Source organism: Monopterus albus, unplaced genomic scaffold (genome assembly GCF_001952655.1).
Source record: "Monopterus albus unplaced genomic scaffold, M_albus_1.0 scaffold27.1, whole genome shotgun sequence".
Lineage (NCBI taxonomy): Eukaryota > Metazoa > Chordata > Actinopteri > Synbranchiformes > Synbranchidae > Monopterus > Monopterus albus.
In genome coordinates, this window is record NW_018127907.1 from 669,129 (window position 1) to 689,059 (window position 19,931).

Genomic DNA, 19,931 nt, shown 5'->3' on the forward strand with positions numbered 1-19,931 from the left:
ATCTCTGAATAAAAAATGAATATGTTATGTATTGTTTAAAACATCCCCGTACATTTCTGGCCCTCTTAGATGGTTGGAAAACTTCCACCTTTACTGTCTCATTACTGTAGTACACAGACTTTGGTTGCCTTATAGCTCCACCCAGCTTTAACCTAAGCAGAGGTGTAGTCAGTCATACTGAAAATATCTGCGGGAAGGCCTTTAGGAGGGGCCGTTTTCCTGTGTTACACAACTGACAGTAGTACAGGAATAGAACTTGCAGTGGTAACTAGCAGAATCAAGCTCTGAGTCTGTGCCTGCTCACACAGGCCTATCAGGTCTGATCACATGACCGATGTGAAATATTTTCATGGGTTGGGTGTGTCGGCCCTTTAATGTAAATATAGATACACTATTAATAAAATTATGTAATTCACTTTTATGTCAAGTATAGTTTTGTTAATGCTATATACTGGGGAAAAAAGTAGTTTTGTAATTTTATATGGCTTTATCATATAGCTAGTGTTACATTACTTATTTTTACAGTAATGTCTGAAAGCAGCTTCTCAGCATGACAAACCTGTGGTTTCCCAGTAGCTCACAGGAGTTTTGACTTGATTTATACATCTCCAAATAACCTTTTTCCTGTTTTTTGTTTGTATTCATTTTTAAATGATCAATTCTTAATAACCTTAAAATTAAGAAATAAAGTCCCTAATCTCACAAAAGAGGCTGTATGTAACAAAGCCTTGCTAGACACTGTCAAATCAAATCCACTCACTAGAGACAAAGTGTAATGAATCTCTATTCCATCTATCCAGATGAGGGTATTAGGTTTCCAAAAGTATGTTAGTGCATGTTAATGGGTGACCATTACCCACACTGTGTGGCTCAGCAAAAAGGATCTGTGCTTCACAGGTTGCAGCTCATTGTAAATTAATCTTGTAGAGTTGAATGCATCATAACTCTTCAGGTTATTGCTCTGTCAGTTTATACTGGACCCCACTGTGGTCTGCAGGTGCCTTTAAAATCACTGCTGACTCTGTATGGACCCCAAGAGTCAGAAGTCTGCCAGGATGCAATTCGTAGCTCCTCATTAAAGTTTAAAGCATCCTCCGTTACATTAGCAGGAGTGTGTTGAGTACGAACTAACATTTCTGTTATTAATTCACATCCCTTACGATTTACAGTGTTTGTATTGAAGTTACAGAACAGTACATGAAGTGCTGCAGTGTCACTGTCCTCCAAGTGGTGTGAGGTATGATGACATTTTTAAAACCTCTGACTTGCATGTATCATCATATCGGTTGGTGTCAGTCCATTTAAATTACAACAGTGACTATCTTGGTAGGTTAATTGTATTTATTGGTGTTAAACAGACTAAACAGCATAAGAAAACATTCAGTCTTTAGGTCAGCTGTTATATTTGTCAGCCAGTGTGTGTTAAAAGTGTCCCACTCTTACATTTTGATATTATTATAAGGAGGACAAATGGAATTATTTTCTCTGCCATGTACAGTATAACGTAACATCCTGAATATATTAGTTTGCCTCAAAGTTTTTCTTTGATGGGCCACATGAAGGCTGTCTGTCACTATGTAGTATATCGCACAGAATCTTGAGAATCATTTTTGCACAAAATGTGATTCCAAATATAAATTTTGAAAGTCCAATTTGTAGTAATTTTACACATTACACATGACATAACAGAAAGGCTCTGAATTCCAGCAGCAAAAGAAAGTACATTCTAAAAAATACCCTAAAATTACCTTCTGATCATCTCAACAAAAGCCCAGTGTTACTATGCTGTTACTGTATTGCATTGCTCCTGCTTGTCTTAATTCATTTGGGGACTGACTTAAAAGGAGTAAATTCCTTACTCTTAGTAAGTACTAAGTAAGTAAATCAAAACACCAGAATTTAATCCAAATGGACTCTAAAACACAATCATAAAAAGTAACTGACTGGAATCTAAAATAAGCTCTGTGATAATTAAATCATTCCTTTACTTTACTTAATTAACTACTTTCACATTTTATCAGAGAGGTTATTTAACAGAATACATACAATGTCTATTTCCATTACAAGGTTTCATCAGTGTGCAGTATAAGCTGACATGCACCCACTTATATTGTCAGTAAAATACATTAATATACATCTAATGGTTAACAGGTAAGTTCAATGTGATGTAGTACTAAATTCTAACAGCAGGTGGCGCGTGAAAGCAGGTACGTTTGAGCCAGTAAACAAAGACATGTAGATAAACAGTAGATAAACAAAAATAAAAGCTTGTGCTGTTATAATGAAATGCACTTATTTCCAGTTTGCAGCAGTGTCTATCTGTAAACCTGAGAATGAATTACAGAAGCAATAAAGTCAAACTGAGAATGTACACATGACTGTCACTGCAGGTGAGGATTGTCAGCCTCTGAAATCCTCAGCACAGGGGAGCTGAAGTTGGATGAGCAGGGAACTAAGTTCTGGGTGCTCAGATAACTAATCTTCTTGTTGCTGTCACCTGCTGATCCTTCCTCCAGATTGGCCTCCAGAGAGTCTGGCCCCTGTGTCTGTCTGTTGGGCTGCGGCGGTGGCACCAGGCCATGCAGGAGGCTGTTCCCTAGGTCGGAGTTGCATCGAGCCAAGTTGTCAGTCAGGTGCTGCATGTACACCTCCTCCAGCTGTTTCTCCAGAAGTCCATTCAGCACCGAGTTAGACATGGGCTCCAAGCCTGATCCGGGCAGATCCAGGCTGATGTTCACACTGTCCCCCATAACCAGATATCCCTGGTCTGGTATGGATGACACAGGGTCACCTTGTGGCTCCTTGTGGACTGCCCATTCTGGATGATGGTACACATCAGAGGCAGGAGTGTGTAAACCATGCAGGCCCATGGTGGGTCTCAAAGGGTTTTGTGAGATACGGCCTGAGTCAGCCACCTGCAGGTCTGGGTACTGTTCCAGGAGGCTACAGTCGTCTAAGCAAACTGTAAAATCAGGGCACTGGGTGAGGGCAGGCGAACACCCAGGAATCGAAAGGCCTACAGGAGGTTGAGGCATCACTTGCAGACCCTGAGCTTGGGCAAAGTCTAGCGCTTCCTGGTTTGGACCTGATTATCAAAAAATTTGCAGGTGATTTAAATGTTTCCAGTTTCGTTTAGTTTAATTTTACATCTCTGCTATGTGGCATGAAATCACTGGTAAGATTATCTCAAAGGAAGAACATTTTAGTAAAAGGGAAGCATTAGAGGGTTAACTTAGTATATGAAACCAGTACAAAAGGTTTGATTTGTTACTACACCAGGCAGCTTATAAGTAGCAAAATATTATAAGGCTATTTACCCGCTTCAGCTGAATCTGTCTGTCGGTCTGTAGAGTCAGGGGCGACACACTTGAACGAATCCGTAACATGACTGTGTGCCTGCGTTTTGTGTTGTTTGGAAGCAAACGTCCTCTCCTCCCTGTAAAGCAACTGTCTGAGAAAACCTTCAGCAAGCATGGCACAGACTGACCGTCCTCTTCTTCGATGTCTCTTCTTGCTTCTTCTGGCTGTCAGTCTCAAACACGTATGGCACACTGTGAACTTCAGTATAACTCTGAAGTTTTATGCCCTGTTTCACTTCTGCAAATGAGGACCGGCCCTTCCACCTCCATTACTTACTTCCTTTATTAATGTGCAACCAAAGTTGAGAACAGTGCATTTACAAGCTGAGAAAAGTTAATGTGGTAAGCTAAGCAAAAGTATAACTATCTAAAAATTGTTTATTAATAATAAATGTTCTGCATTCAAAATCCTGCCTAGATTAAAGTACAGTATTATCAGCAAAAGGTCCTTAAAGTTCCATGTAAAAGTAGTTGCAAGATTGTTCATGTGTCAGTGTGTAAGTAGCACCTTACTGTTGTCAGCTGGTAAAGCTGGAGCTAATTTTGCTACTTTACCTACAGCTGGGTGGGTAATTTGTATTTAAGTTGTTGGAGGTTTCTCTAACCTTTGCTTTTTTGTGAAATGTTATGTTTGAACTGTTACTTAAAAACCATTTGAGCAGTTTAGATGAAAAATGCCTCTCATGTGAATCTGCTAACACGTCATAGACACCTGAAAAGTCACTAGGGCCCAAACACAGGTTTTGTAGAGTGCTGCAAGCTTGAACCACTGAGAACCACTGAGAACCACTGAGAACCATTAAGAACCACCGGCTTAATAAGTTAGAGTAGTAGTGTGCAAAACCTCAGTGGAATAAGTGCTGGAATCACAGCTACAGGTCCACCATAGTGTGAATACTGAAGAAATAAGAGCCAAAGGAGAAGTGCTAACATGAAAACATTTTAGAGTAAGTTAGAGCAGTCATGTGCACATGCACAAAACCTTAGTGGGATACATGATGGCTGCCACAAGATCAATAAAACTGCAAGAAAAACCTGCTAATAAACAGTCAGCTGCTAATAAAAGGCAGCTGTGATTCCAGTGTTCTCGTCATCCTTGTGTTGTTATTTTATTTATTATGATAAAAATCATCAGGTTTTTTTTATGTAAAATCTAAATCTGGGAGGTAACATGTTATTACAACTGTCACAAAAAAGTAAAAAATGTACCAAGTAAGACATGTCTCTACTAAAGAATAGCACAAACTATTTATATGTGTCATTCTCCAGAAAATCCCCAGGATATCTGCAGAACCACAAATATCTGTAACTCCATCAAATTCGGAATGAGACTCCTCTGAAACACGTCCATCTTTGCAAGTGTTTATGTTTCAATGCTAACAAAATCGTTATTCATCACAGCATGCTGAGAAACAACAGTCATATTCTGTCATCTTAAATCATTTACTGAACATAAAAAATAACATTGTTATGAAGAGGCCATTTTAAGTAACCGTCTCACTATCAAGTGCAACATCCTGACGGTTAATCGATGGGAAGAAATACTGAGAGTGCAGCCTGATTTCAGGGAAAATGATGTAAAACAGGGATTTACCAAGACAATATGAAACTAAAAGCAAAACAAACCAGAAATAACAAATGAAAAACTCAATCTCACATCCTTCTGTTTGCAAATGTGTACAATTGGCATTAATTGTCATTTTAAACACACTGCATATTATCTTGTAGAAAAAGGTTTGCTGATAAAACAGTATTAAGAAAATATGATGAAAATAAAAATACAGAGAATTGGGACTGTAATACAGAAGGCGCCGCAGATTTAGTGATGACACAACATTTGATTTAACGATTGCAGGGTTCAACAGGTAAGACTTTTTGTACTGATTAAACCTGATGAGCTACATAAATGATGATAATGTTTTATGATCTATTGTTAATATGGATGGTGTTCTGTTGGCCAAACAATGGATCTGTGTTACAATGTTCCTGGTGTGCACATTTTCTTGTGTCTGAGGATGTGTTCTCAGACAGGAAGCTACACATGCATGTTAACGTTTGATTGACACTTCGTTAGGCTAAGAGGCTTAGCAGGCTGAAGTTAACAGGAGGAAGCAGCGCTGTTTTTAGATGGCCATAATGCTCTGCTTTAGCACCTCCTCCCACTACACCTGACAAGGCACAGCTGAACACAGATTAAAAAAAACTGAAAAAACAAACAATCCACAAATTTATAAGTTGTGTGAAATGATAATTCTTTTGTTCCTGGATCTACTCCAGGCCACTCTGGGTCCAGGTCTGGCTCAAGGTCTACTAAGCCTGAGGTCTCAGGTGGAAACAGTGCGAAGCTGCTACTGCTGTGCTTTCTTCACCAAAAAAAAAAAAGAGTGAGAGGGAGACAGAGCAGGCAAAGTGAGAAGATTGAGAGAGCGATATGTTAAAATGGAGGATATTAGTTTATATTTCTCTTGCCACAGCTCAGAGGAAAATCCCTCTGTTTCTATGGTAACTGGCACACACACCCCCTGCAGTTCCTGTTGTAGAAAAGAGGAGGCACCGGTGTGCAGGAGAGGAAAAGGAGAAGTGGCCTGCATGGGTGTCAGGATATCATGGACAGACGTATTATGTAATATGTGTGTTCTTCTGTATGGATATCACTCCGTGAGGATAAATATATTTTTAGGCACATAAGCCATTCTTACAGGAAACACAGTTCAAAGAAAGGGCAGCTATCTGTATGTGTTTGTGTTCAAAAGCTTAACCTTAGAGCCCGGGGGCGCAGTCAGACCCAGAAATGCATACACAGCGTTGTCCTCTCTGGCTTCGAAGAAAGCCTCATAGCTCTGAGAAAGAGGAGGAAGACAGAGAAAGAGGTTTAGAAACCGAATAATCACAGGATCCACTCACCTAAATCTGAGCTAAAACCTGAGGAAGGAGGCGTTCAACAATCTAAGAAGTCCTTGTGAGTAACAGTCGAGGTAGTGCTGCTTGTTCAGGGATGGGCCTCGGCAATCAGTCTGACAGTACGGCAGTGTCTGTGAGAGTGCACGCCGGAGTAAACAAGCTAACACATTCACCCATTAACTGCTGAGCTGTTGACAGTATCTTTCATTCTTGATCACTCACTCCCACTCATTCTTGCATTCCCTCCTTTTTCTCACACACACAGACACACACACACCGCTGTGTTTTCATTCCTTGTGGGGACTTTACATTGACTTACATTCATTTCCTGTAGACTTATCCTAACCTTAACCATATCCACTACTTGCCTAACACCTAACCCTAACCCCAACACTTAACCTAACCTCATCCTAACCCTAAACCATATTGCCACCCTAAAATTCAGTGATTTCCTTGTGGGGACTAGCTTCTGGTCCCCACGAGGATGGGCAAGTCCCCACAGTGTGAGTGTGTTAACAGGTTTCGGTCCTCATGATGTGAGTAATACAAAAGCACACAGACCAGTACTTACAAACAGGACATCCCTACAGCAGCAAGTGTCCTGAGAAATGTTGTTCTCTTTGTCAATGACATTCAATACAGCCCATCCTCCATGTGCAGCTTCACATCATTAGGTGCACGGCATGACGCCTCAGTGCACTAAGGCTAAAGGCCTTGTGTCTTTTTGAAGGGTGCAGACTAGCATCTGCTAACACAGGACAGAAGCTTTGTGCAAATGTTGGGGAAGGTATAGGAAGCATATCAGGTCAGAAATAATTAGATCAATGCTTGTGTTGAGATTACTGTATTAAAAGAAATGGGACTTACAGTATTTAAGAGTCACATGAAAAAACTGCTTTGAAGAATGATTAAGGGAAAGACCCCTGGAGGGTCTGGGCAGGGGCCAGCAGGAAAGCTACAATCCCAGGTTTTATTGCTGACAGGTGGTTTCGTGTGACAGGATTTGTGGCAAACACCTGTGTGCGTCTTTATCTTTGATGTGCTTCTGAGAGTGGCTACTTTGTTTTGCTTCAGTATAAGAGGTTTGGCAGAGACTGGTCAGAACACATGGACAAACCTTGTCTTCTCCACGCCAGTGTGTCACTAAACAGAAACAGTTTCTTTCTTAAATTCTTCTGACTTTGCAACTCTTAAATATGAAAGAAGAATTTCTATGACAAAGGTTTGAAGGTCTGGAGCCAAAATATGGGAAATGTGATTCCAAATTCCCCCCTTGAAACCTCATTTTTGAGTAGCAACCAAAAAAAGCACTTAGGCCCATTAAGCTGAGGAGAACTGCAGGCAGGTGATATTTACACATGAAGTGCTGCAGTGTCACTGTCCTCCAAGTGGTGTGAGGTATGATGACATTTTTAAAACCTCTGACTTGCATGTATCATCATATCGGTTGGTGTCAGTCCATTTAAATTACAACAGTGACTATCTTGGTAGATTACACACAACAACTTGATCCACTCTTAGTATAAAAACATTGATTAATGCAGTATTAAATGGGCTGAGATATCGGAATCAGCATAAAACATGCCATGCATGATTTGTATGTGCTGAGGACACAGCTATGCCTGTGACCTGAGTGGTCATAGTAGTACTGTAGCTGCATGACCAATCGCATGCCAGTAATTAATTAAACCTGCATATGTGTGTGTGTGTGTCTCACCCCGCAATATTTGCTTTCATTAAATATCTGTGGAGGGAGAGGGTTCCCTGTGGCAGGCCTCAGCTCCTCTGGAACATTCTCTCTCATCCACTTCCTGTTTGCTTCATTGGCCGCGATGTCACACTCCTCAAATTCAATCTTATTGACTGCCATGAAGCTGATCACATCCTGCTGCTGCTTTTTAATCTGTGCACAAGGGAGATAAAAAAAGGGGATGTTGTTGGTTAGGCATGTGTTCACTTCAGCCATATGAGGAAAAATAAGGACCCCGGTTCACCATACTGTCGCCAGTCTGCTGCAACAATATGGACACTCCTCTGCTGTGAGAAATTACACTACAAAGATCTCTGGCTGCTTTGTTACCAAGATACCACTTGCTTGCTGACATGTGAATGGAGTGATGCAGGAGCAGTCAACAGGGTAAAATCAGACAAGGCTAAGCAGGGACAGAAAAATTGTGTTTTTATCTGCATGAAAAATTCCAGATAGTGAGAAAAATGGCAGCTGCAAGGACTGGACAATCATACTCCTACCAGTTTAACAGGAAATGTCACTTTATTGTCTAAACTGAACCTTTTGAAAAGCATATTTGATGCATTATAAACCTTTAATTGAACAAAAGGCCAATGCTTGTCATTTTTATAAAATATAAAACCATACGTCTCACAAAGAAAGACTAGCAGTTAACATGAGAGTTGCCATCTTCCTCAGCATCTGGGATTTTCATGTAATCATGATTAGTTTCAACAGGAATCTGTGTCACAAAAAGATATTATAGTGCAATGGCAAAACACCAGATTTACCATTAAAACGTCTTATTCGTGACACTTAAAACAGTCTGTCCTATTGGTGTAAAGCTCACTCAACACGAAATGAAAGCGAAACAACACATCTCACCTCTTTTAAAGTGAACTCTTATACCACAGAGTATGTCAAATATAGCCACCCACAGCAAGATAATAACAAGGCTACAGGATGGATAGAATTGAGCGTTTGACTGTACATGTCACTCCTGCATCTGCATCTGTCTATATGAATATGTGTGGGGGTTTGAGTGTGTGAAACTGTGGCCCAATGAGCTCTCAGTGGGTGTGTGTAAGAGGATGGCCCTACAAGGCCAGACGGAAACAAGAGCTCCTCTGGGACTCGGAAGGAGGTAACTGGTCAAACACAAGCCAAATAAGGCCTGCTGCACAGAGACACATACACATGCAGCCTCAGCTGCGCACGCATACACACACACACACACACACACACACACACACACACACACCTAAAACCAAACGAAACCAAACTCATGGCAAAACGTGATAAGGCTATACATGTACAGTAGTCATCAATTTATTGTCTTCTGGTCAGTCCAGATACCTCCATGTAAGAGCTCCTCCCAGCTCTGTGGCGTGTAGACTAAACAGTTAGATCATTAACCAACTTATGTGGAAACAACACTGAGGCATGGAAATGAGGAAGCTCACAATGCTTAGATTAGCCACAGTACAGTTACAGTAATGGCAGTTACACTCCTGAGGCCAAAGTCCTAAAAACAACCTCTCTCCCCGCCTGCTCTGGAAAGCAGTATGAGACAAAGCGCCTGACTGGAACACCATGAGCTAAGACAGACAATCCTTTCTCTGATGGAAGAATCTGCACAGTCTCTTATTCACACTTCCTCCATTTTTTTGCCTCTCATTTGATGTACTGCCATTGTACACAACAATCTAACTTGAACCGCAATTGCTAAAATGACAAGTTAAACCTAAGAATTCTTACACTTTCTCCGCTTGCCTCCTTCGCTTTGGCGCTCTCGGGCCAGCCCCCCAACAGGCCTATATTGTACTGGTGTCAAGAAAAATTAATTTGTTGAGCAAACTGGCCACACACCATCTGCCACTAACTCTAATTGCACAGTGAGAGTTACTAGCTTTGCCCATTTTTACCCTTTGCATTGCTCTCTGCGTTCATGGTGATTTTATTTTATGGCAGCAAACACACTGTCCATGGCATTGGGTGTGGTAAAAACAAATACCATTCTCCCATTGCCTTGTATTAGTCATTCCTTATCTGTCTCTCTGGAATGCTAGAAAATGACTCCTTAGTCCTAACTAGACAGAGTGAGGGAGCTGAGCATGAGCCTGGCCTTCAGACAGTCTCCAGACAGCACCTGCAGGCCTCAAGTTCAATTTTCAAGACCCATATTTGCTTTCACAATACCTAATGTATATAGCTGGCCTCAGTATGCAAATTTATATATGTTGACATTTAGCTCAGCATAATGCAAAACTAAGAGAGAGGCACTGTTTGTCTTGTATAGACACAGATCAGACGGTAACTCTTAAGGTGCTTTTAGCCGTGCTAGCAGCTTGGTTCTATGGAAGCCAATGCCAGTTTCACCATGAGGCTGACATTTTAGTTTTTTTTTAGTGAACTATATCATCAACTATTGGACTCTTTTCCATGGAATTTGGTACAGACATTCGTGTTCCCAAGGGAATGAATCCTAATAACTTTCCCACTAGTGCCACCAGCAGGTTCATGATTGTGGTTTAGAGTGAAAACACACATTCATTTTCCTGAAAAGATCAATTGTAATGACTATTCATCATGTGTCATTGTCATAATTTATCTAAGACTTAGGTTCATGACCAAATACCTACCAAACTAATGACATTTCCCACCAAGTCCAACCAGAGTTGTAGTCGAATCACTAAACCTCAAGTCTGAGTCAACCCTCGAGTTCCAAGTGATGGAGTCCCAGTCATGTCCAAGTCATCAACAAATAGTCCAAGTCAAGTCAAAGGTCTACATTACAGTAAACACAAATGACACAGCTGTCACCATTTTCAAAGGAGTTTACTTACTGTGTGTGACACAATAGCCAAACAAATGCACTCGAAAGTGAATATTTTTTGATATTATGAACACTGGATGTGCTTCAAACACGCTGACTAAAAGGGATGGTTAGGAATAAATGGCTAGTACGAGCCCTCATCTCCAACTTCCAAGTATGGATGCAGTCAATGCTCGAGTCCACGTCTGAGTCATCAGTGTCCAGGTCAAATCACAAGTCCTGAACCCAAATGTGTTTACTGCTGATTAACAAATGATAGCATGCTGACACACTAAGCTAAGATGGAGAAAACATTAAATCTGCATGATAGTATTGCCAGTGTGCACATATTAGCATGCTAATGTTAGCATTTAGCTCTAAACACCACCTACCATCCACAGAGGCTGTTTCACAGCTGTAACTCTTTAATTAATTCAAATATTGTAAATATTGTCATGTAAATTATGACTCAAAACAGAAAGTAACTGATTTCCAAGCTCTCATTACATGATTCAATGTGTCCACAAAAGTACCTAGACTGGTATGATCACAACCACATTTGCTTATTCCTGCAACAGCGTGAGTACTGATATGCATTTCAACAACTACAGCCTTTATTCCATTTTAAACAACAATCCATAATTCAGGTTTATTTTCTATTCATAACAGGCAACCATACTGTACATCAGAGTCACCTCAGGTTTAACGAGAACATATTTATTGTTGCACTGCTCATTATTTTGACTAGAACTTGAGTATACCACAACTGTGCAAAAGGAATCAGCACCATATGCTCATCATCATCATGTGAGAGTTGTGGTGAGTCAGCGGGATCAAATTCAGACATGATCAATCCCAGAAAAAAGTCTGAGCTCAGGCATTAACAGCTGCTAAACAATGGATGAACTGTATCTTCAACACAGGCTAAGATCAATATGGGGAGACTGATTTACTCAGTTCTGTCCAACCCAGACTTGGGATCAACTCATGTTCAGTTCACACATTTATACGGAATTTGTCAAAAAGGCTTTATAAATATTTTAACCCTAAGTAACAATGCAAATCTCTCCGCAAGTCAGCATTTACTTTTATGGAAATCCATTGTCATGATTAAAGCAAACATAACTCAGCCCTGTGCATTTGTATGGGATAAAGGTTTAGCTTTGATTAGATCAAGTCTGATTTATGCGCTAAACACTTACTGGAATTTTAGCAGCAACACTATCCTCTACCTAATCCTGTGCTCTGTCAGCATTACCGCATTGTTACAAAAGAGCCTTACACTGCTGTTCTTTTTGTCAGTGCTGCCTAAAGGTGACATGAAAAAAGGCCAAAAATATTATACAAACTGAAGAACCTTTCCAAGTTGAGCCTGACCTATAGACCCTGATGTTAACCTTAAAGTGGAAGAAGTGAAGTAAACCTGAGATTCTGAGGCAGAAAGAAAGACAATACATACAAATATGCTACTGCTAATGTGCACAGTCTCACTGTGAATCTTCCTGTTGCTGATTATTAGTGTATTTACTGTATCACAGCAATGGGGACTCTGTACAACACTGTAGCTGCAATGCAAATGAAGCATTAAATGAATGCTTTTCACAGATGTACTACTGTACAAGTCTAGAGGGCTTCAGGTGTGTGTATGCGGATTTAAAAGGAAGTTGAAGTTTGCTATTCAAATTTGGTCAGTGTAACCTCACAGCCAGATGAAACAGTCTGCTTCTCAGTACTGGCTGGAAATACAGTGATGCCAGCTCTCATTCACTTCACAAAGGTTACCACCGGTCAGGAGAGAACTCAGCTGCAATGCTTTGCTCAGGAACACAAAGGTACACTGACTGGAACAATAATCCTTGTTCCTTTTCTCTGTCACAAAGACACTGATTACACACAGTAATAACATGTGAGATTGTAGTTTGTGGTGGTATATGAAGTGTTAGAATGCATTACTTTCTTCTTCTTCAAACAGCAGCATCAAAGCTTCACAAAGATTAACATTAGTTCCAGGATTATTATATTACGCTACATTAAAGGATAACCAGTCATTTTCTATATTAACAGTATTTTCAGCAATCTCCATACAGAGACTAAAACCAACAATAAACTGCCTCTACTCATGGTTAATGTGCATCAGTGTGTCAGGTCTGGATTACCGTAGCTTGTTCTGTGCCACAGACGAGGAGTTAGTGGAGTTTAAACAAAGCTGACATCTTGCGCACGATGCCGAGCATGCGCAATTAGCTTTGACTTGTACTAACTTCGGGTAATTATGGCCGCTCGGAGACTTTAGGGTGGCATATCCATGTCTGGGGTTTTGTAATGAAAATAATGTGTCACCTAGTGTGTTTTTAATCATTTTTGAACAACAACTGAGGTCTACGCACAGACAAACAAGCTAATCCAGGACTGACATCTGACAAACATTAACCATGAGTAGAGGCAGTTTAGTGTTGGTTTCAGTCTCTGTACGGGAAATGCTGAAAATACTATTGACATAGAAAATGACTGGCCTTATTCTCTAAGTATACACCATTAAATATAGAGGAACAGCCAACAGGCACACACACACACACACACACACACACACACACACACACACATAACATAATCTATTCAACATACCTGCAGATGGAAATGTGGAAGAACACAACTCTCCTAAATTCTTCATTATCTGTCACAGCCATGCTGCACTTCTGTCTGACTGTTGTCTGTGCGCTGTTATACACCTTTTGTGAATCAACTGTCTTTATATTTGAAATGGGAGGGTTCTGTCCATTAAACCTTCAAAAACAGTTGCTGAGATGTTGTTGCCATGTTCTAATAACTTTGTGCTGTTACATGGATCATGCACAAAATCAATAAGTATTCAAATCTATCAATGCTCTAACACGGAACCAAACTTCATGGTGACAGAAAACATCTGTCTGAATAATGCTGGCTGTGAAATGCTGAATCTGATATGTGATACAACCCTCTGGTTAACTTGACACTGTTTCTCTCACTGACCTGCCATCATTTCCTCAGTGGAGCAAAAGCTTTGAATGCTATTTCTGAAATACCCCTTGTCTCTCTGTTTTTGCTGTTGCTCCACACACATGAACTACATTGGAGTAATGTAGCGGGAGACGCCGCTGCAGAGTGGAATGCAATAGCATTGTTTAGTCATGACTCATAATGCAATCAAACTGCAACCTTGGTGAAGACACAGGGTTTTGACCACAATTTGCCGTTCAGCTGCATCCTACATTGAGGATACACATTCTAGTTGCATAGAAAGACGTTTTAAAATAATTACCTCTAAAATCGATGATGTGATAGCACATTTTATGGGTTAATCAGTCCAAAGAAATGAGTAACCATAGCAGAGCAGATCAAGAGAAAACAGACTATGTGCATTTAGGGCACTTGGCACTTGTCAGCTCTGAAAAAGATGCAGGTGTAGGTATAAGTGTGTCTATGCAGCATTTAAAAAGGCATAACCTTGTCCACTTGTTCTAGCAGACTCTACTAAAGACGGATCAATGAGAGGTAATGCTTTTTCCCAGCAGATTCCAGCACAGAGATGGCTTCACTGGCTCTCAACTCCCACCACTCTGACTTTACAGGAAGCTCCTGTCCTGTATACTGCTGCTAACGCTCTGCAAATGTCATTTACTGTAAGGGCAATAAAGTTACTGAGCACTGCCCATCTGAAAAGAGGCTCTTTGCTTAACTGTTCCTCTGTAAGTGAGCTGTGAAAACAAACTGCTCAATGAGGGTAACTCATCCTGCATGTGATCTAAACCACATGATGTGACAAATGAGTTGTTTTTGTGCCATTTCTATCACCTCACTTCTATATTTGCCCCATTTAACATTTTAGTAACATTAACAATCTTGCAAGAGCTGTGTGCAAAGTAGATTTGAAAGCAAAAATAACACACTGTAGTCAAAATTCAATGTTTATTGAACTTCTGCTGTAATAAAGCACAAGTCTAGGCTGATCTGGTCTCCACAAACTCCTTAACAGTGCATAAGTATTCCTGGGTTGCAGCTGTATGTCTAAACAGAGGCCCTGGAGAATTGCATCACCATCATTCCTCTATGCTCTGGAAGAAACTGGCAGAAATTAAGCTGAACGTCCTGCAGGACAGAGAAGGGAACATTCAAGACTCTACAGGTTCGATGACCATCAAACTGCCTGTCCTGGTATCAGGTGGCACAGCTGGCATTTTTAAGTTTGTTCGGTGATTTTTAAAACATGCTTTTCCTGTTTTCAGCTTCAAAAACATTAAAACGTCACTTCAGGAAGCACTGTGACAAATCACAGATGAGAGCGAGGTGTGTGCTCAGCCACCCACCTCAAACTTCCTCTCTGTGTCTGTCCCTATGCAAAGTTTCAAAAAGGCAAAGAAAAAGAGGAAAAGACAACGAGGGACTCCATCTGTGCCCAAAGTCTGTTAGAAGGCTGGGCTGCATGCTTACTGATGAGTCAGAGCCTCCTGACTGCAAAGGATGTGGCAGTTAGTGAGTTCAGTAAAAGTTCAGATCCATCTATCAAGCTCTGGATGCTGCATCTAAACCCATCTGAAACCCCACATATAACTGACATGCCATTCTTTTATCCCTTACCTTAGTGGATCCAGAGGACGTTGCTATGTACACTTTGATCACCATGTTAAATCCCTGATGAGACACGAGTCCGGTAGGCAGCGGTTGGTCGGCCCTGCTCCTTGCAGACACTTGCAGGCGGACTCCTCGGCAGCGAGACAAAACACAAACCAGGTTACCAGGCTGAAAGGCTGAAAGGCTGTTTGTCTGTTGTAGGCAGCGCAGACTATCTGCGCAAATGCTCCTGTTCTCAGCAATGGATGGAGCTTGGCATTCCTCCTCCGCCTCTGTTCAGCCTCCCCGCCCCCTTTAATCTCGCTCGCTCGCTCTCCCTCTCGCGCGCGCGCGCGCAACAAGAGGACGCACTCGGAGACACGTACACGCACACACAGACAGACAGCAGGTCTGTCATAATGGCAACAGAGCGAGGTTATATTGTCTGAATATTTCAGCATCGACTCCATTGTTTGCAAGCCAGCTATTGTTATTTTCATGTTGATGTTGCAAATATGCACCGTTGTGTTTTGATAAATGCATGTATGTTTTTATACATGAACAGAGTATGTTATAATATGTTGTGATTTTGAACACTTCTCAGCCCTTTTGTGTGAGAGCACAGCCCCTGGCAGCTCCGTCTTGAGCAGCCACATTCATTACACGGGCTTTGTGGGCCCCCTGCAGGAGTGTGTGGCAGACGAAGGCAAGGCTTTTCCCTGAAACGAATTTAGAAAAGCCGACTAACAAAAAAAGTGTCGGACAGGAGTGGGCGCCATATTGGACTCAAACACCATGTGAATTTATAGTGAATTTTCTCCTGGCTGGCCGTTACAGCTGTGCGCCCCGGCTTTTATACGCGGCAGCGCGGATACACGGCTTCACACTGGGGGCATGTTCCTTTCCGCTGGGCCCTGTGTGACGGCGCAGTCAGGTTCGCCGTGCGGCCTCTCTCACATTAACTGAGCACACTTGTATGAAGGCAATATGTCCTCGCAGGCAATCCTTTATCCTTGCAGGCTTCCTCCCATCTCTCCGTGCAAGAAGCCATTCGCGCAGACCCCAAAACATCACCGGCTCCAAAATTCCAAGTGTTCTGCAGGCCCGATGGCGTCACCTGATTGGCTGAGAGCCTATCAATCATGCCTTTAGCCGCACCCCTCCCCCCATTCAACCACTCGCCTCTCTGTTCCAGTGTGTTTACTACACTGCCGAGCATAAGGGAGACACTCGTCTTCACATGCACTGAACCCGCTAAGAAAAACTGTTTTTAGTTGTATTTGTAAAAAACAAAAAGCCTCCAAGAGATCAACATGCCCAAGAGAAAGGTAGGTATTCTCAAATAACAAAAATTATTTGAGGGGGATATTCGCTAATAATGCAATGCAAACGATTGTGAAGACATCCCTCTGAGACATTACTTAATTATAACGCAATGTATAACCGTTATTTATCGCTGGTAATTTTTGACCATTTTCTAGATATAATACACATTTTTTATGTGTTGGAATGAATATTTTCCTGCTCGGATTGGGCTTTAAAACCGCGTTTTCTTGTGAGAGCCGCTGTCCTTTGGGGAGTCAGAAGTCTCTCTCGGTCTCCATGCAGTTAAAGCACAAGCAGCAGCCATGCTTTGCAGCTCTTGTCCACCTTCGTCGCCGACCTACCGAGAACAAACGCTTCACTTATCGCCATTTCGCCACCAAACCGGCTAAAAGTGCCGCCAGAAAATGCCTTTGTACCTTTACTTTGCATTTTGACCGCAAAAACAAACATTGCCCATCGCGTTTCGATAAAATTATATATTTTCTCTCTTTGTTCGTGGTCCCAAATGGCTGCGATGGCGTGGCTCTGCCGCTTGGTGGCGCTTCGGAGTCTCAGTAGGTCCCTCCCCCTTTCTCAGAGACTCCCGCGCCAGCTTTCAAATCTGAGCTCCATGCATTGAATGAGAGAAAGAGATGGGGGAGTGTAAGGGGACAGCGGTGCCTGGGCCCTCAGAATATGGCTCCAGAGGCCCACATGGCTCAGCTCTCACAGCCTATTACTGAAATCATGCATTACCCCGGCCTTCCTGGCCTCCAATTTATTGCACCTGAAACTAAAAAGTTTTTTCAGCATGCCTGTAATAATTTGAAATATGCACCTGAAACATTTAGCAGCCACTTCCTATCAATATAAACACCATTTCAAGTCTTAATCATGATATTTCTATATTTCTTTCTGTGTTAACCTGTTATATTTGTGTGTTTCAGTCACAGGGAACAGAAGGAGGAGATAAGGAAGAGGTAAGATGGGGCCACGTTGAGTAACACCATATACATGTGATTAAAATTTCATTTTAACAATGACGTGGTGTATATGAGGGCATTATCAAAGAGAAACTTCTTTGGTATTAAGTTAAAGTGTGTGTTTCCTGAACCCAGCTCCAGTTAGAATAAAAGCGCTGTGATAACAGTCTGTGTTCTTTTTCAGCCCCAGAGGAGATCAGCTCGGTTATCAGCGGTAAGGAGACCCACCTACAATGTCACTAAACTCCTTTACATTAAGGGATGCAGTTTTTTAACATGTAAAACATAGTAGGATTCATTAAAGTAGCCTCACATACATATAACAAATTAGATAAAGCAAAGCTTTGCTTTTAGAGAAGCAAAAACAAGTATAGAAGCAGAAGCAAGTATTAGAATGCTTAAATGTGATTCCCCACAGTGTAAAAACTGTAGAACATGTTATTTTTACACCATTTAGCTAAAGAAATAGTTAAAAAATATTCAAGTAATACATTAGATAGTAGTAAAGTTGGCAGAAATGCCTTAGGGGTTGACAAAATAACTTGCAACTAAAACTAGATTTAGGAACGTTATAGCAAGTAAAAACTGCAGGACTGGACATTAAAGCATCTGCATGTGAGTTTACTTGTAATACTAACTAAATACCAATAGCTGGCATAATAGAGGCTGTGACTTTTATTATCTTAATAATGTCTAAACTCCATAATCAACTCATTTAGCGACATGTTCATCTTATAAAGCCCCAAACAATGTCTTTGTAAGAAGAGGTTTCATTTTAAGGAACATTTCAGAACACAGATTCTCTGTGACCAATTAAAAAGAGGTTTATGGGAGCCAAAGTCCTCTAGAAAACCAGCAAATTGTTAAAGTGCCTTCCTGTGGAGGTGTATCTGTTTCTTCATTCCTTTTCCTTTTCTTTCTGCAGAGACCGGCCCCACCCAAGCCGGAACCAAAGGTCAAGAAGGCAGCAAAGGTATGGGACACCTGATGCTGAGTTAACTTGTACTACAGCGCGGGAGACGACACAGGTAGGGTGCGACTGTTGGGCTTCCTAACAGCCTGTCCTGTTGCCACTGCAGAAAGAAAAGGCTGTGAACGATAAGAAGGAGGACAAGAAGACCAAGAAGGCGAAGGAGAACGCTGAGGCAGAGGCCAACGAGGAAAACCACTCTGAGAATGGAGAAGCCAAGACCAATGAGGTGAGCGGACACGGGAGGAGTGGGCTGCTGTAGACCTGACATGTATCAGAGGTTCTGACCTTGACCCATCCTTTCTCCCGCAGGTGGAGGCAGCCCCCGAGGAGGCCAAGGAGGAGGCCAAGTCTGAGTAGCACCACTGCCCAAGCTTCCTCCTCTACAGCCCCTCCCTTCAGATATCCCCCCCCCCCACCCCACCCGCCCCCCCACACCCAATGGTTTCCCTCCAAGGCGTATTGTTAACAGAGGAATATTTTTATCAATGATTTTATAAGTATCCGTACAGATTTTTAGCACAAAAGCAAAGCTGATTATGGAGCGCCTTGCAGACTTGCAGTGATCATATCATGTCTGCAAGCAAGATGAACACACTAAAACCTTTTTTAAATGGCATTTCATGATTGTTGAAGGCTTGTTTGGTGTAGAAAGTGCGTCCCTGCCCGATTGGCTTTGTTGTGAGTTGTGTATTCCTGTGTTTTTCCTCTTCCCTTTCCCCCGATCTGTCCCCTTCCTTCAGCCCTCTCTTCCACCTCTACAGATTAGACCCCCCCCTCCCCGACAGCTAGGTTTTATTAACGGCTCAGCCATGTTAAAGTGGGTGATTCTTTTAAACCTCTAAATGTGCAGTGAGTCCCCTTTGCTTCTGTCTCATGTTTTTTTTTTTTTCATTGAAATCGTGTTTTTAAGGAAAAAAGTGTGTAGAAGCGTGTTGTCCATAAGAAAGAGGAAGACGAACATGTAAAACATTCCGGGAACAGCGATTGCCTCCGACCTGTCTCCTAGACGACCCTGCGTGTAAAACAGCTCCTGCTCCACCCACGCTGTCATGTCAGCTTTTCTAAACACTCTGGTTTTTTTAAAATGATTGGATTTGGAAACCTTCTCTGACAAATGCAGGTGTCTGGTCCCTCTCTTATGTTCTGAAATTCTCTTAATAAAATGAAGTCCTGGGAATTTTCCTCGAATCTGCGTCTTGGCTTTTTCTTTAAAAGATTCAGAAGAGTCATAGCATTTAGGGCAGTAGAAGTTAAAGCTTCTATACTAACACCATGATAG

The 19,931-nt window shown here is 41.6% G+C and overlaps 3 protein-coding genes across 3 annotated transcripts; 1 reads left to right on the top strand and 2 right to left on the bottom strand.

The window, feature by feature from the left end:
* Window positions 1–1,327: 1,327 nt before the first annotated feature.
* Window positions 1,328–5,726, bottom strand: LOC109957547 (uncharacterized). Its single transcript, XM_020595510.1, has 2 exons — window positions 3,318–5,726; window positions 1,328–3,085 (listed from the first exon to the last, which is right to left on the bottom strand). Exons 1-2 carry the CDS (start codon window positions 3,472–3,474, stop codon window positions 2,382–2,384), a joined length of 861 nt encoding a protein of 286 aa, XP_020451166.1. The 5' UTR covers window positions 3,475–5,726; the 3' UTR covers window positions 1,328–2,381.
* A 344-nt stretch (window positions 5,727–6,070) lies between these two features.
* Window positions 6,071–15,711, bottom strand: sh3bgrl (SH3 domain binding glutamate-rich protein like). Its single transcript, XM_020595511.1, has 3 exons — window positions 15,419–15,711; window positions 7,978–8,163; window positions 6,071–6,199 (listed from the first exon to the last, which is right to left on the bottom strand). The coding sequence occupies exons 1-3, from the start codon at window positions 15,461–15,463 to the stop codon at window positions 6,086–6,088; spliced, it is 345 nt and encodes a 114-aa protein (XP_020451167.1). The 5' UTR covers window positions 15,464–15,711; the 3' UTR covers window positions 6,071–6,085.
* An 849-nt stretch (window positions 15,712–16,560) lies between these two features.
* Window positions 16,561–19,084, top strand: LOC109957549 (non-histone chromosomal protein HMG-14A-like). The gene is made up of 6 exons (XM_020595512.1): window positions 16,561–16,719; window positions 17,644–17,676; window positions 17,864–17,893; window positions 18,605–18,652; window positions 18,759–18,878; window positions 18,962–19,084. Exons 1-6 carry the CDS (start codon window positions 16,705–16,707, stop codon window positions 19,007–19,009), a joined length of 294 nt encoding a protein of 97 aa, XP_020451168.1. The 5' UTR covers window positions 16,561–16,704; the 3' UTR covers window positions 19,010–19,084.
* The last annotated feature ends 847 nt before the right edge of the window (window positions 19,085–19,931 follow it).

Coding starts and splice junctions, on each gene's coding strand:
- LOC109957549 (XM_020595512.1), top strand. Junction 17,677..17,863: donor AAGGAGGAGATAAGGAAGAG/GTAAGATGGGGC, acceptor GTTCTTTTTCAG/CCCCAGAGGAGATCAGCTCG. Junction 18,879..18,961: donor GAGAAGCCAAGACCAATGAG/GTGAGCGGACAC, acceptor TTTCTCCCGCAG/GTGGAGGCAGCCCCCGAGGA.
- LOC109957547 (XM_020595510.1), bottom strand. CDS start 3,474: ATGCTTGCTGAAGGTTTTCTCAGACAGTTGCTTTACAGGGAGGAGAGG. Junction 3,086..3,317: donor GACAGATTCAGCTGAAGCGG/GTAAATAGCCTT, acceptor TTTGATAATCAG/GTCCAAACCAGGAAGCGCTA.
- sh3bgrl (XM_020595511.1), bottom strand. CDS start 15,463: ATGGTGATCAAAGTGTACATAGCAACGTCCTCTGGATCCACTAAG. Junction 8,164..15,418: donor CGTCCTCTGGATCCACTAAG/GTAAGGGATAAA, acceptor CCTTGTGCACAG/ATTAAAAAGCAGCAGCAGGA. Junction 6,200..7,977: donor ATGAAAGCAAATATTGCGGG/GTGAGACACACA, acceptor CCTCTTTCTCAG/AGCTATGAGGCTTTCTTCGA.